The following is a 15,456-nucleotide window of genomic DNA, read 5'->3' on the forward strand; positions in this document are numbered from 1 at the left end:
AATACCTTGGTGAAAAAGAGCAGTCCCTTCTCCTTTCTGTTTCTGTGCTTACCATTTTGTTCACATAAATGAGTTAGGCTGTCCATCTCCTTCATGGGGCTACTTGGTATAGGGAATAATATTATTTATAACATGCTTGCTTTGATGGATTTCCAGTTTCTAAACCAAAAAGCCTGATCTGCAGATACACGACAACCGTGGTTGATGTCTGAAGATAATCCTACTTTCTTTTTTTTTAAACAGCCTTTCTGTAAGATTAATGTGACTGAAAACAGGACTATTAAATTTACTCATTCTTTGGCCTTCATTCTATTTTCAGGTCTTCTGGAGAGGTAGCATTTTATTGCTTTGATATTCTGCTGTTTTCAAGTTTAACTGTTTTTTCAGACCAAAATCTTATTTAAAAATAGACTATTTCAGGTTTCTCTCTAACTGATGTTATTTTAGCAAACATTTTGTAAAATTCTTGAATCACTTAGCTAATGAAGGTAGAGGTGGATTTGCATGGGTGTAGATAACTGAGTCACTGTGAGACATTTGATTGTTGAAACAAGAAGGGACAGAATCAATTCATTCCAAGTAAAAAGTATTTGAAGCTTATATGTCTGCAGGTGAGATGACTAAACCTACAAAAGGACAGCAATACAACATGTATTCTGACTTCTACCTGCCTGAATATTCAAACTGAAGCAACACAACTAGTGAGACATTGTTTTAGTGCTGGGCTAAAGAAGGAAAGGCTAATTTCCAGCTTGTTCCTGAAAGCTGCGTTGTTCTTCATGTCAAAAGGAAAAAAAGAAATGAGCTTAAAATAACAGCTGACAATCAGAGATTCTAAATTAATCCTTCTGCAGTGATCTGTGAGGATGTTCCCCACTTGCTTTCCTGATCTTTTGAGCAATGATGGAGATGGTTTCTGGAGTCAACACAGAATCGGTTGGGTTAGGGATAAAATCAAGGAAGCAATCCTCAGCCTGGTTTTGAAGTGCTGTTCTGGTGTTTCCTGGTGTAATTGCCCCTCTCTTCCTTAGGGCTTTCCAGCTTGTCTTCCTTTTCTCTTTCTGGTCACATTGGTTGGTTGGTTCAACCCTTGGTGACCATCTGTGAAGAAATGGGGCTGAAGTGATGTCCTCGATTATTCATCAGACCTGGATTTCTGACTGGCCAGAACAGTTTTAGGAAAGTGTCACAAATTGCTTTTTATTAAAGCAGACAGTAAAATAAGTTGGCAGTTTTAATTTTAGCCATGTAAAAGGTGTTGCTGCCCTGTGTCACGACACAAGGTTTGTTAAATTGGTGTGCCTGGTTATGTTGTGTGCTGTTCAAACCTTTCTTCTCCACATACAGAAGACTTTGGGAATAAGGAGAGCTGGATTCAGCATTGGTGCTTACTTTTGTTTCAACAGAGTAAAATAGTCCGTGTCCTGAACCTTTGGCAGAAAAACGGAGTATTTAAAATTGAAATAATTCAGCCTCTTCTGGATATGGCAGCAGGAACTAGTGCCACTGCCCCAATGGCAGAGAATGCTACTAACAATGAAGGTAGGAATGAACGTTTTAACTTGTGCCTTCAAAGGGCAAATGGCAATAGCTTGTTTGCTTTCACAGGAAAGCACCTGCTCTTAGTTCCAGCAGCAACACGTCCATAAACTTACCTTTGTTGTCAAAATTAAGTGGAGCAGCTGAACTTATTTTGAATAAATGCTGATACTGTGCCTGGTGAACACTTAACTGGAAAATACCTGAAATGTGTATCACAGATATTCATGTGCACATACATATGTGGACACTTACAGATGACTTCTGTGTCCCCTCTTAAACAAGTACTTTTTCTTTTGCTTTGAATTATTTGTCTGTTGTTTTCCAATTCTGATGTAATTTTTTAATGTTAGAATCCAGATGAGTAAAGTGGGATCTTACATGTTAAGAGCTTTGCCTTTCTTTGGATCAGTTTAGTACCTGAAAGCAGCAGCTGTGGGTGTCTCAGTGTGAGCCCCGGGACACTTTAACTGGTGTTTCACATCCAGATTCTCCAACAGTGCAGTTCTGTCTGGGCCTTTGCACGGGCTGGAAAGCACTGACCCACAGAGCAGAGCAGGGAGGGCCTGCCCACAGTGCTGCACTGACCTATTTTGTGCCCCATGAAAGGCTGGCAGTGAGGTTATGGAGCAGTGGAGGAGAATACACATTCCACAATTCCCTCTTTCTCCAGAGGGCCTGTTTTTTGGCTCTGCACTCTGTGTTTCACGCTGAGCTCTGGTAACCTCCTTATTCATTGTGTACCTTGGAGCAGGACTGGGAAAAGTGGAATGGAGTGAGGGAGGGGTGATGACAGACAACAAAACAGTGATGCACAGCAGCACAAGTGGGAGCCTCTCCAGCTGCGTTTAGGGAAGTGTATCCCATGAAATGTGGTGGCTGTGCAGTTCCATTCTGCTGGGACAGGTGAGGGGCAGTACCCTTCCAGCTGTGTGTCCTCACTGGTGGCAGACAGGTTGGCTGCCTTCTGCAGAGATTTTCAGTGAGATTATTCACATGCACCAGAGGGGATAATTTGGCCCTGAAATAAATATGCTAATGAATAATAATAAATATATTAATGCGTTATGTGAGATACAATCTGTTTAGCCCATAGAGAGAAAAATGCGAATTTTTTTCCCTTGAGCAAGAAAATATCCTTCTGAATATATACAGGAAATAAGTGGGGAGTTACTTCATGCTTAAGAACAACCACATACCTTTTTGCAGTATTTTTATATTGCATTTCACTTCTGGGAAAATATTAAACATGTTTGTCTCTGCTTGCTGCTTGTCAACACTGGAGTTATTTGAAGTACAAACAGGGGAATGGCTTTAAAGGAGATGGTATTGCAAGGCAAACATGTTTGCTTAGTGTTTCAAACTAAATATTTTTATCTGTGGAGTTTCTTTAACTGTCACTCCTTGTACAGCTCTATTAAAACAGTCCATTAAAACAAATTTGCTAAAGAATAGTAACTTGCTCACAGTGTGGAGGAATTGATGGTATTATTGCTAATTTACCTTGTACTGGCAAAATGTTTATTAAAATAGGCATTTTAATGTAAAGCAAAGAGAATGAGAAAGCTGCATATGTAGGCAAAGCTGTCAGCGTGTCCTAAAGTGTGATCTCAATTTCAGTAAAGCTCCTGGAAATGGGAGTCTTTTCCTGGAAGAATGAGTAAAAGTAATTTTTCTGGTGGGAGGATTTATCCGTCAGCTGCAGGTGTGGCTTGTGCCTGTGCAAAAGGGGCACGTGAACAGACCTTACCAAAGAAAATGAGCTGCCTGTGAAATAACCTCTAATTATTACCACAATTCTCAGAAAAAGTTCAGTTCCTGCTAGAAAATAGAAAATGTTAAGAGGAACTCAGTTGCTCTTCAGATGAGCCGTGAGCCCAGAACCATCACACAGTGCTGCTCATTGCCTCCCGCTGTTGGAGTCAGAGCTGTTCTTAACTTGGACACTTACAAAGAGGGAGCCGTGCTCTAAAATTCCATGTGGGACCAGCTTCCAGATGGGCCTTTTTTCTTTCCTGGTGCATACAGTGTGCAGGTGTGGGTAGTGGCTGGGGCAGTTCATGGCAAAGCAAACGGAATGTGCAGTTGGGGTGGTGTAAATAAGGAATTTTGGGTTAAAGAGGGGCTTGTGGCCAGGCCCTCGTTTAGAGGAGGCAGGTGAAGAGCAGGGTGAGTGTTCTGGAGTGACACAGCCCTTCCTCTGCTCCTGTGGATCCCTCAGGTTCGCCGCCCCCTCCGGCAAAGGTCCCCTCGGAGCCCCCTCAGGTGACTGCGAACTCAGTGCCCACCGTGCCACAGCTGCCCAGCTCCGATGCCTTCGCAGCTGTAGCTCAGCTGTTCCAGACAACACAAGGACAACAGGTAACCTGCTTGTTGGTTCCCTTCTAACTCCAGCTTTTACGTGAAACGAGGGGAGGAAATGATGGAATTAATATCCCCCGCTTGAAGCAAAGCGAAGAACCTCCTTAAGGTCTTCAGTGGAGTCAAAGAGTACTTGAATTGTCTGTGACCCTTCCATCCAGTAATTGTGGTATTTGGGGAAAATGCAGTTAAATATCCCATATTGTTAGTTGTGAATTGATGCAGTTACGAAGTTTCCAGGACAGGTGGAATATAAGAAAGAAAATGTGGAGTGCTGTTGTTCAGTCCACTAAGCACTTGCAGTGCTGAAGGACCTGAGTCCTACAATGTTGGGATCTGCTGAATTTTGCCACTGAAGTATTTAAAAAGTGACTCTTGATCTTGCTAGAGTTCTCCCTAGTTCAGTCAAGTTGTTGGTATTCATCCTGTGCCATAGTCTGGTTTGACATAAAAGTTATATCCTACAACTCTTTTGATGCTTTGTGTTTATATAAGAACATATTCTTAATACTACCTTGTGTTTTTGTAGCTTCAGCAAATCCTGCAGACTTTCCAGCAGCCTCAGAAGCCCCAGTCACCGGTCATAGACAACACTGTGATGGCTCAGGTTCAAGCTATTACTGCTCAGCTGAAAACCACAGCAGCTCAGGCACCAGAGCAAAAAGCTGCTTTCCCAGCACCTGAGCAGAAAACATCGTTTGACAAAGTAAGCCTTGGTTTGTTCTGTGTTGAACCTCCCCAGAACACAACTGTGGCATGGTACCTCAGTGTCCTCTGTTAGTTTTTAATTTTGTTTCTTCTCTTTTTTCCATTTGGAGGTTGGCTTCCTGCTTTTATGGCCTGTGCATTTTCTGAAGCTGAAGAAAACTAGTTTTGGACAGTTTTTATTCTGTATTAGAACATAGGTTTTTATTTTCCCCCCATTCTAACCTTGTCTTGAATTCCAGAGCTGTTAGATATGCAGTAAAACTGTGATAATAAAGATATTTTGGCTGCCAGTTCTGTCAGATACAGCAAAAATAGTGGGCACAATGTGATTTCTTTCAGAAACTTCTAGATCGGTTTGACTATGATGATGAACCAGAAGCAGCGGAAGATGCAAAGAAAGAAGATTCAGCTCCTTCCCCTTCAGTGTCTCAGCCGGCTTTGTAAGTTGTGTGTCATAACAAAACTAAGAAATCTTTGTTCTAAAAGATTTTTAGGTTAGAAAGTGGATTAAAATTCGAAGTTACTTCAGTGCTTAACTGCTACAGCCCAAATTTAAAACATTGTTAACAATTTCTGTTAAGAATTTTTGGCGGGGTGGTTTTTATGTCTCTTCGCTTTGGTGATGTGGTGTGGGTTTATGTAACATCACTGATTGAGGACTGTGTTCTGTAGAGAAAAGCTTAGCTTGGATTTCAAGATGTGTTTATTGCACAACTGAGTGTGTCAGGGCATTGTTAGTGATCGGCTGGATTGCTTTGCTGGCTGGGAAAAGATGCTATTCCAAGCGTTTTGATGGTTTTAACTATTAAGAAATGAAGATTGGCTTAAGGTTCTCGAACATTCAGTCCCCCCACAAACGAGCTCAGAGTCCTGTTTCCCTTTTGCTGTGCGTTATGATAAAGTCTGGAATGCCATGACCACATCCCAGTTTTCTCCACAGGACCCCTCTCTCATTCAGTGCACAGGCTGGATGGTGCTCAATGCCGGGGTTAGTCCATATTTCTTTTTTCCCTGCTTCAGTCCGTGGCCCTATGTCTTACTTTCTGTATCTGCATCCAAACCCTGCTCTCAAAACCAGAACCACTAACACTCTCATCAGCTTTCTTACTGTGTCTCTCACCTCCAGCACTTTTATGTTTCACAAGTACTAGTTAATTAAAATGCCTTTGAAGGAAATTGGTGGTATTTTCCCTAGAGTACAGGTGAACTCTGGAGTACAGAGAGATGAGGTAGGTCACACATAAGCACTGCTTGTGCCTGCCCAGCCAGAGGCTTTTGGGCATGTTTGTGTTGGCAGCACTTCAGAGCCTCTGTCTTTAGCACCTCACACTTGTGCAAGATGTCCCTGAAGGTGGAATTCCAGTATTCCCAGTATGGGCACACAGACTCAGTCATTCTCTCTATGAAAAACAGATCTGTCCAGAACTTCTGCAGAATTTTGTGGCACCCGTGTCTTCAAATAGTGCAAAGCTCCATTTCCCATCACCGTGAAATTCCTGTATCCTCCTGAAATCCGGTTCAGTTTCCTGCAGGCAGGTCCTGATACCTGCAGAGCCCTCCTGAGTTCCCTGAGCACTGTCCATGCTGTGTGTTGAATCAGGAAGGGATTGGCATTGCTGTAATCCTGCTGTGATACACATCCTGTGCTCCTCTGCCCTATTTCCTCCCAAACCAAGGTGGTTGTTAACAGCAAAAGTACAGCCAGTTTATTTTCCTTGAGGAAAAAGGTTGCTTCTTTTGTTCCCAGAAGAGGAACTGGAGAGGAAGAAGTTTAGCCTAAGGCAGACAACCTTCCTGAAACATTTCCATAGGCTGAGATCTTGTAAGTCAGGGGGGAGAGGGAGGCTCTAACCTTTGTGTAGCATTGCTTTAAGTGATAAAGGACTACTCTTAGAGTGGAAAAAAGATAAGGAAACCACTCTTTCTCCTTTTTTTTTTGTTGTTGGAAATGGGATCATAGTGGAGGTACTTGTTCCGTTTAAAATTACAGCAAGGCTGTGTAAATGTGTATAGAAATCTGGAAAATAAAGAGATCTGTGTATGTACTGACTTGTCTCACTAAAATATTCCTGGTTTCAGTGGGTTTCCAGCAGAAGGCATGCAACAGCCAGTATTTCCTCAGCTCCCAAATATGGACCCTTTCCAGCAGCGGATGATGGGAATACAGCAGGATCCAATGCGTCACCAGGTAACTTCAGGTTCTCCCTTGTCCCTCTCTGCTGTTTTCTATCTTTTGCTTGTTTTCTTTGGTGGAGAAATAAGGAAGTGGTTTTACTATTGTGAAGAGTGAATGTGGCTTAGCCCTCAATTTTTCTAATGAAACATATCTTTGTTCTTTGTCCCAGTCAGGCTTTGAAGAACAAGATTGTTTTCTACATCTAAATGCTTGACCTACTTCATCTTTCCCCCGTCTTTTATTGTGACTTTGGAGCACAGATACAACTTAACTTGAGCAAACTGGGAAAGCCAATGTAATTTCTTTTCCTAGCTGGATTTTTTTTTTTTTTTATTCTCTAAAGGTCCCACTTCCTCCTAATGGGCAAATGCCAGGTTTTGGTCTCCTGCCTACCCCCCAGTTCCCACCCATGGCTCAGCCTGTGATTCCACCAGCAGCACCTGTGCAGCCAACTTTCCAGTCTCCTTTTCCAGTCCAGACTGAGTCACACATGCAGAAACCCCATCAGCAGGTGAGGAGCCTTTGCAGTAAACAAAGTAACTTAAATGCTCTCAGACGTGTTTTTCAAATGTATATGGATTGTGCAGGAGCAGAAGTGTCAGGATATCCAGGACAAGAGCTGGCTGTGAGGGTGGCTCCATTGGGACATGGTTGGATTAAGCTGGGGGGCTCCAGGACAAGTCTGGCAAAACCAGCATGTGTGTGCTTTCTGCTTCCTCATCTTCCCTTTCCTGTCTCCATCATATTTCAGGAATATTTTGTGCCATGGAATTCTGACAATGCAATCTTCTTGTGTGAAGAAGTCTGGAAAAGTTAATTTGTAAGGGCTTGGTAGAATGTGAATGTAGTGGAAATGGACTCAAAATCTGTAACAACTTAAGAAAATCCAAGTAAATGCTTTGGTTCCTAAGGGTTTTCAGGATATGTAGGTTCAATAACTGGCTGCTATTAAGAAGAAATCAAAGAGCAAGTCTATTCATGAGCCTATATATGTGTGTATATGTATATATATATTAAAAAGTTTATTTGCCTCTTTTGTTCCAAGAAAAGGAAATCCTGAACTGAGAAATAGAGATGGTACCAAGCTGTGACATCACAGATTGTAGAAATCAGTTCTTGCTTTGACTTGGAATAAAAGGACAATTCTCAAGAGTGTCTTTGTAATTAGTTTTTTTAGTCTAGAATTCTGTTGAATCAGTACATTTCGAGAGAGGGCTTTTTTAGGTGTTCCCTGCTGGGGTCATATAATGAAAACTTCAATTTATTTTAAAATTTAAATTAAAATTTAAAGTCTAGGCAGGATGCATTTATGTTCTGGAATGGGAAGCTGTGGAAGACTTGGGGTAGGAAGGAAGAGCTGTGTTGGAATTAGTTGGGTTTTTTTTAAGCAAGTTCTTGCATTTTATGTATTGCTTTGACTTTCTACTTCATTTTTCAAATTTGTTACAGTGTGCTTACATACAGGGCTTAAAGTAGTTTTTAGTAATGTCTTGGAGAAGAGCTGTAGTAAACCTCACTTTGCCTGTAACTTTGACACAGCAGGATCCACCGACTGACTTTAAGGAGAATAATCATATTCTGTGGAGATGGACTGAAATATGGAAAAAAGATAATATGCCAATTGAAAACAAGAGTTGTTCAGATTATTTCTATGCTGTGTTTTCAGTGGTTGTGTTAAGTACATGTAATACTGGACCCTCTCCCTGTCAGTGACACAGAGCAGAGGTGAGGCTTCTGAGGGAGAGCCACGTTACTCTTTAATTTCACACATTTGAATATTCAGTGTAATTTTAGTGCTGTTACATAATTTAGTCTTGGCATAAAAAGAAATAAAGTACTTGTGCTGCTCACCCATAACACCAGTCAACTTCATATTTTAGGATATGGAAGTGGAGCAGCCACCTGTTCAGGAGGGCAAACGGCATGTTTCTGACAGCAGGAAGTCGAGATCTAGATCTGCATCAAGGTAAATCAGTGAAAGCTCTTTTAGTGCAGGAATGAGAGCTGGATTAGTGACTAAGAATTATGAACCCCTGGAAGTCATCTCCCCTCTGAGGGAAGTTGGCTATCTCTGCAGTTCTCTTACTGGGAGAGTTACCTGTCAATAAACTCCCATTTCAGTGGCAGAGTTCACTGGAAATCTCTTTTTTAGCCGTTTTTTTTTGTAGAAGCAATAAACCTTTCGCTCCCCGATGTGACACACGTGGCTTTGGTTCACACCAGGTCCCCCAAGAGGAAACGCTCCAGGTCTGGCTCCCGGTCCCGGCGCTCCCGTCACCGGCGCTCCCGGTCGCGCTCCCGGGACCGGCGCCGACACTCCCCAAAGTCACGCTCCCAGGAAAGGCGGGAACGGGAGCGGGAGAGGGAGCGCAGGTCCAAGGGCCTCCCCCAGATCAAGTCAGAAACTGTCAGTGGTAAGTTCATTCTTCCTTTTATTGGGGATGCAACTTTGCAAATACCAGTAACTACCACCTTTTGAGCAATGTTCTTTAAATTGTTGTGTTCCTCTTCCTTGAGTCTCCAAGATTCATCCAGACAGAAAAAAAGTAAACTGCACTGCGACTTGTTTTCTGAGCTGTAAAGCTGGTAGGACTTAAATTCACATCCCTGCACTGCCTTTACTCATAGTAGACAGTTTAGCATTTTTGGAATATCTCCAAGTTGGAAATACTTTGGCTATAAATGAGAAGAAAAAGTTGCAGCCCGATGTTTTTATTTTCCTTCCTTTGAGACCTGCAAGCTAAAGCAGATTAAATAACAAGTTGAGTTAGTTGTTAATTATTACAATTTTTCTAATTATTCAGTGTTGTGTGTCTCTCAGACCTGGAGGGGGGCTTTGACCTGGAAAACACAGGCTGAAATAATCTGAAGTAATCTTGGCTTTGCCTGTGTTTATAGACCAAACATAGTAGTTGTCTTCTGAATATTCCTTTGGAATGTGGAATCTTCTCCGGGGTCAGCATGTAAAATGAAAGCATTCTCTTACGTAAGAGACACACAAACTTGAAGAGTTTTAACAAGCCAAAACCTGGTGAGTGACAATTCCAGTAGTGTACAAGGACTGCAGGGCCTTGGCAGCTGTTCACTGAAAGCTCCCTGGCAGTGGTGTGAGATGTGCCTCTGCCAGCACCTCTCCCAGATTGTCACTTAGTGCTGACACAGTTTGCAGTTTTGTATCACTTACTGGGCAAAACGTGGCTGAGTATTAAATGTTGCTGTGCTAAAGTGCAGCCAATGTGATACTTTGAGCTCAGTTGCTGGTTTATTACCCTGAATTCAGCATGAAGTGAGATAAATGGGCTGCTTACTCTGTCCTGTAAGAGGAGCTTGTGTCAATAATGGCTCTCCCAACCTGAGTTAACTCTCTGTTGCAGTTTGTAGTACCACACTTTGGGTAGGACAGCTCGACAAGAGGACAACTCAGCAGGACGTTGGAAGTCTTTTGGAAGAGTTTGGCCCCATTGAGTCGATCAATGTGAGTAATAAATGCTGCAGTGTGAGCTACTTTGATATGCTTGGTTACAAAAAGTGTTTCCAGGCTGCTCTAAGACAGCTTTATTTTTATAAATTCCAAAGAGTTGAGCTCTCACTTCCTGCATGTTGTGCTTTTTAATGTGTAGACTCAAATTAGTTTGGCTGAGTTGTAGACAAAGAACAGAGTTGCTTTGGGTTCTTGCAATTTAAAAATGCAAATAAACCAGAGAAGATTATGCCATTTTCATAAAAATCCTGCCTTCTCTGGAGAATGAGGAAGAGCTAGATGCCTGCAGAATTACATCCTGTGCTGCTGAGTTCATCTGCTCCATTTTGTTTGAATACAGAAATGTGGACCCTCAGCTGGTGTTATTTTAGCCATAAACACAGAACTGTTGTTTTGTTTAGCTGTATTTAAGGATATTTTATATGTATAAATATATAAATACATACATATAAATATATAAATAATAGCTGTGTGCTGGTTTAAAAGCTAACCAGCAGGGGGAATGAACCCAACTCAAAGGAGAGATTATAAGTCAGAATAACAATTTATTAAAATAATACAGTAAGTACAATAATACAAACAAACAATGGGTCTCAACCCACAAAAACCCAAATGTATAACCCAGTACCCNATAGTCTATTGACAACAATAGTCTAGTTTCTGGGAAATGACATGGAAGGCTATAGAATACAGTTTTGGGTTACACCCACCATGATGAACTGATCTCAGCTGTCCTAACTAGGACAAGCTGTTAAAATTTCATTGAAACAAACAAAAAGGAGCGACTGCAGTTTTCTTCCTACTCCAAATTTTGTAAAACAACGTAGGAGATTTTTCTCAAATTCATTATAAATAATAAAAATTATTCCAAAGCTGCAGATAGACCCGAGTGTGGAGGTGCAGCTGCCAGCTCATGGTATATGGAATGAAGGGGGGTATTGGTGTGTCCTCCAACGAGGTAATTAATTGCCAGACCACAGCATTTACGTGTTTAGCAGTTTGAAAAGATTAAATATACAAGAGTCAGCCATATTTTAGAGTTTAAAGCTTTCCACTTCAGAAGTTGTGGAATTTTTAGTTTATTAGAAATGTGTACTTCCTGAAGATAGTGGCTTTCTTGGCCTCTTAAATTACATTCCCTTCCATACTTCCATAGCCCCTTCTGGAACACCCTCTGATGTCCCAGCTTGCTGTAACTGAACACTTGTGTGTTGTTCATTGCTTTTTTATTTGCAAAACCAATTTTGTTCCTTAAACCCCAACCAGATGATCCCCCCCAGAGGATGTGCCTACATTGTCATGGTGCACAGACAAGATGCCAACAGAGCCCTCCAGAAACTGAGCCGAGGGAACTTCAAAGTCAACCAGAAATCCATCAAGGTACTGCTTGGAAAATGTCAGGATTTCTGAAGCTGCTGGAATTACTGTCACCCTTTCTCATCCGTTGTTGGATATTTGTCTCATAAGACTTTCATTACATACGATAATCCTACAAAGATACTAATAAATAAGGAAGGATGCATTAAATTAGTGACGTTCTTCCTTCTGTAGAACATCATATTAGAGTCCTCCAAAGGGAACTGGAATTAATCTTAGTGGCTGGGGAACATGGGAAGAAACTGGCTTTATACATTTTTACAAATAGTGAGCAAAATTCAAGCCAAGGAAAAAGAACTAAGTCTGCTTTAAAAAAAAAACAACTTACTTCAGTGTTGTAACTGTTTTAGTTACTGTCTTTGCCTTTTAGCCCCAAGTGGTAGTGCTGTTTTGTGAGAAAGAAATATGAAATGCATTAAAATGGAAACATTTGCCTGACTTACATGTATTTTCTCCCCCTCCAAGATTGCATGGGCTCTGAATAAAGGAATAAAGCCAGACTACAAGCAGTACTGGGATGTGGAATTAGGTGTGACTTACATACCGTGGGACAAAGTCAAACCTGAAGATCTTGAAAGCTTCTGTGAAGGGGGAATGCTGGACAATGAAACTCTTAGTCCAGGTACAGCAGTGCTGCATGTTCAGTTGTGTGCAGTTAGTGAAGCTTTTATTTCAGGGTTGGGTCATTCTGTCCAATTTTTTTAATTATTTCTTTTTATTATTGTCAGAAATATGTATAAATGCTTCTTATTTGAGTAGTTTCAATTAGGTCCTTTTCTAAACATCAGCAAACATGTTTCACCTCTCTGCTCCCTCTGAGCTGATCCTTGTCTGTTGGGATTTTGTGTTGTACAGAGTGGAAGGGAATCCCCAAGAAGTCTGAAAATGAAGTAGCTCAGAACGGAGGCGCAGAAGCTGCACACAATGAACCAGTGTCACCTATACCCAAAGCTTTACCTGTCCCCATCCCTGTCCCCATGCCTGCACCAATAACAGTACCTCCTCCACAGGTGAGAGTTGTTCCTCATTAACTTGGGATAAAGAAACAAAAACTTACTTTAAATAATAATTCAGGGAGGAGATGCCATGAATGGTAACTGTTTGACTCTCAGTCACAGAGAAATTACTGCAGTAGAGTTTTTTTTATTGATGGGCTGAGTTGCATCTTCAGTTTGGTGATTGGCTTTTTTTTGTTTGTTTTCCTAATAATTTTCCCCTAAGAAAAAGCTTTTCTATTGATAGATACACAAATTACTTTAATGTCAATAGTTTCTCTTTGCTTTTAAAACAGTAGTATCCCTTCTCCCAGATGGGAGGGAGTATGAATAAAACTGTCTTGCATCTTGAGAAAATGTGATTTATGAACTACAATGTGGCAGGCACTCACAGAAGATCAAGAACTCAAATGATTTGAAGACATGTATAATTTAGCCAATTATGGGATTTGAGAACATAATATGTTGAATTATGGGTTGTTTTGACACATGATTCTTGATGTGCTATAAACTATTATTTAGTAAATTAACAGTAAGTCAAACTTATAATTTCAGAAAGTTTAGTAGCCATTAACTGTATTAAATAGCAGTGATTTTGTTTATTTTCCTTAAATCCATGCTGAAAAAGGAAGTGTCAAGAACGAGCTTCTGCTGCAGGATTCCCACAACTGATTCTTTTCTCACTTCCCGACCTTCCCTTCCCTTGTGCTTTCTCCTCCCTTTCTCCATTCCAGTCTCCTCCTTAGTAAACAATTCTCCCTCTAGTTATTTTTTCCATGTTGATCCCAGTTTGCTACATCCCTCCCCAGATTTGCTGTTTCTGATATCATCATTTTGATTATCAAACTGTAATAGCACAGATTTAGTGTGCCTGGGCTGAGTAACGCTGATAAGGAACCCGAAGCAGGTTCTTTCAGTCCTGAGAATAAAACAGCAAAAGCTTGTCCTTCTTTCCTCTAGAAATAAAAAGTTATGAGGGGTCTTGGTGTTCTGAAATGTTGCTGGTCATGGAGGTGGTCAGTTATGGTCACTTGGGCACACAGCTCTTCTTTGCTTTATTAAATCCTTTCAGAGCATGTTTTTGATTGGATTTTTTTCCTTTTGATTCCCACACATTTAGTGTAGTTTCTGTAATAAGCTCATAAATGTGAGACTAAGGACCGACTTAATTTAAATCAGAGCTAATTTAAATTCAGAGCTTGATATAAATCAGAATTAAAGAGAAAAACAAAGGAAAAAATCACTATATTATAGTGTATAAACTCAGGTAGTAAGAAGGAAACAAGCAAAGGTTTTTAGTTGCTCCAAAGTCATGTGCATTGCATTGGATCCTCCTGGATGGAAATGAATCCCAGCCACTGTGTGAAAGGTGTGTGGAGGTGAGCCACCAACATACATTAAAACCATTTACCACAGAGAAGAATTTTTCTCTAATTATAAAGGCAAACAAGATTGGTGTTGATCTCGTGAGTGGTAGGAGTTCTTTGAGTGCTAATTAGGTCTCTTACACAAGCCTCACTTGCTGCAGAGCAATTGTAGGTTGTTTAAATGTTCCTGTTGTGCTGAGCAAAGCAGAGATCCCAGTGGGACAGGGAATCACCCATTCAGTCTTGGGGTAACACGTTTTTCCCCTTGCTTTTTCCTTAGGTTCCACCACATCCCTCGGGGCCTCCTGTGGTTGGTGCACTCCAACCACCTGCTTTCACAGCCCCTTTAGGAATCCCCCCTCCTGGATTTGCTCCCGGGGTGCCGCCCCCGCCGCCGCCCCCGTTCTTACGGCCTGGATTCAACCCTCTGCATTTACCCCCAGGTACGTGGGGGTGCTTCATTCACCCTGTGCCCTGCTGACCCCAGAGCACAGACCCAGCTGCACTGGGGTGTTGTGCCAAAGGGGCACTCAGGGGGCATCTGTATTTTGTAGGCTTCCTTCCTCCTGGGCCGCCCCCACCGATAACCCCTCCGGTGTCTGTCCCGCACACTCCGGCAGTGAACATCCCAAACTGTAAGTGCTGGAGCCCTGTGGGAGGCAGGGGTCGTGCAGCAGGAAGTGCTGCTGGTGGTTAATGTGTCCATGCCTTGTTCCTCAGCTACAGCAACGGGTGGGAGTGAGGACACTACAAAGGAGTCGTCTGTAGGAAATCCCATCCCAGTAGTTTCTGGAGGCAGAGGGAATGCTGAAACCACCGATAGTTCCAAAATCTATGGGACTGTTCCACCTCCTGTAGCACCTACTAATGTCCCTGCTCCTGTCACCCAGGCTGTCCCACTCCTTGGTAAGTGCTCTCTTGTGTAAGTTCTGCACTTCATTGTTCCCTAAATTTAAAATACCATTTTGATTTTGCTGCTGACTTAGTCTCCAGGGGAAAGGAAGCACATTTTTCTCAACTTCTTGAAACTTCTGCCCTTCTGTTGGCTTTGAAATCACTTTTAGAGGCTTGATTTTGCACAGAAGAAGCAGTTTCATTTATTATTGAAGATATTTTCTGAAGAAACAAAGCTGTAATGTTTAAGTTACAAATTAAAATGCTGTCTACTTTAAGCAAGTGGATGTTTATTTAGGATAGAAAATGAACTTTAAACAACACATCTGACATATGAACCAGGTTTTAGACTCAACTATTACATGTATAAAATTAACTTATTAACTATTTTTAGTGTATTTTTTTAAATCTGTGAGGATGTGGCACATACTTTTTTTATATATGGAATAAATTGTTTTAATAAAACAGAAAGCCTAAAGCTTTTATTCAGCCTTGCAGTATTACAGGTTTGGAAACCTTTGTAGGAATATATTATTAAATTGCCAAATGGTATTTTGA

At 41.4% G+C, this 15,456-nt stretch overlaps 1 protein-coding gene across 4 annotated transcripts in view; it reads left to right on the forward strand.

Moving 5' to 3' along the window:
- Positions 1 to 15,456, forward strand: part of SCAF4 (SR-related CTD associated factor 4) — a 31,024-nt gene that overhangs the window by 9,576 nt on the left and 5,992 nt on the right. For 3 of the 4 annotated variants that reach the window (XM_029961490.1, XM_029961491.1, XM_029961492.1), the window contains exons 5-20: positions 1,407 to 1,542; positions 3,761 to 3,900; positions 4,430 to 4,606; positions 4,948 to 5,048; positions 5,549 to 5,596; positions 6,688 to 6,796; positions 7,128 to 7,295; positions 8,665 to 8,750; positions 9,008 to 9,198; positions 10,159 to 10,259; positions 11,532 to 11,645; positions 12,108 to 12,264; positions 12,498 to 12,652; positions 14,285 to 14,447; positions 14,559 to 14,639; positions 14,725 to 14,910. In XM_029961490.1, coding sequence (XP_029817350.1) covers positions 1,407 to 1,542; positions 3,761 to 3,900; positions 4,430 to 4,606; positions 4,948 to 5,048; positions 5,549 to 5,596; positions 6,688 to 6,796; positions 7,128 to 7,295; positions 8,665 to 8,750; positions 9,008 to 9,198; positions 10,159 to 10,259; positions 11,532 to 11,645; positions 12,108 to 12,264; positions 12,498 to 12,652; positions 14,285 to 14,447; positions 14,559 to 14,639; positions 14,725 to 14,910 — 2,113 coding nt within the window. The remainder of the gene's footprint in view (positions 1 to 1,406; positions 1,543 to 3,760; positions 3,901 to 4,429; positions 4,607 to 4,947; positions 5,049 to 5,548; positions 5,597 to 6,687; positions 6,797 to 7,127; positions 7,296 to 8,664; positions 8,751 to 9,007; positions 9,199 to 10,158; positions 10,260 to 11,531; positions 11,646 to 12,107; positions 12,265 to 12,497; positions 12,653 to 14,284; positions 14,448 to 14,558; positions 14,640 to 14,724; positions 14,911 to 15,456) is intronic. The other variant, XM_029961493.1, reaches the window with a different exon arrangement.

This window comes from Manacus vitellinus, unplaced genomic scaffold, assembly GCF_001715985.3.
Source record: "Manacus vitellinus isolate BGI_N305 unplaced genomic scaffold, ASM171598v3 scaffold_35_pilon, whole genome shotgun sequence".
Lineage (NCBI taxonomy): Eukaryota > Metazoa > Chordata > Aves > Passeriformes > Pipridae > Manacus > Manacus vitellinus.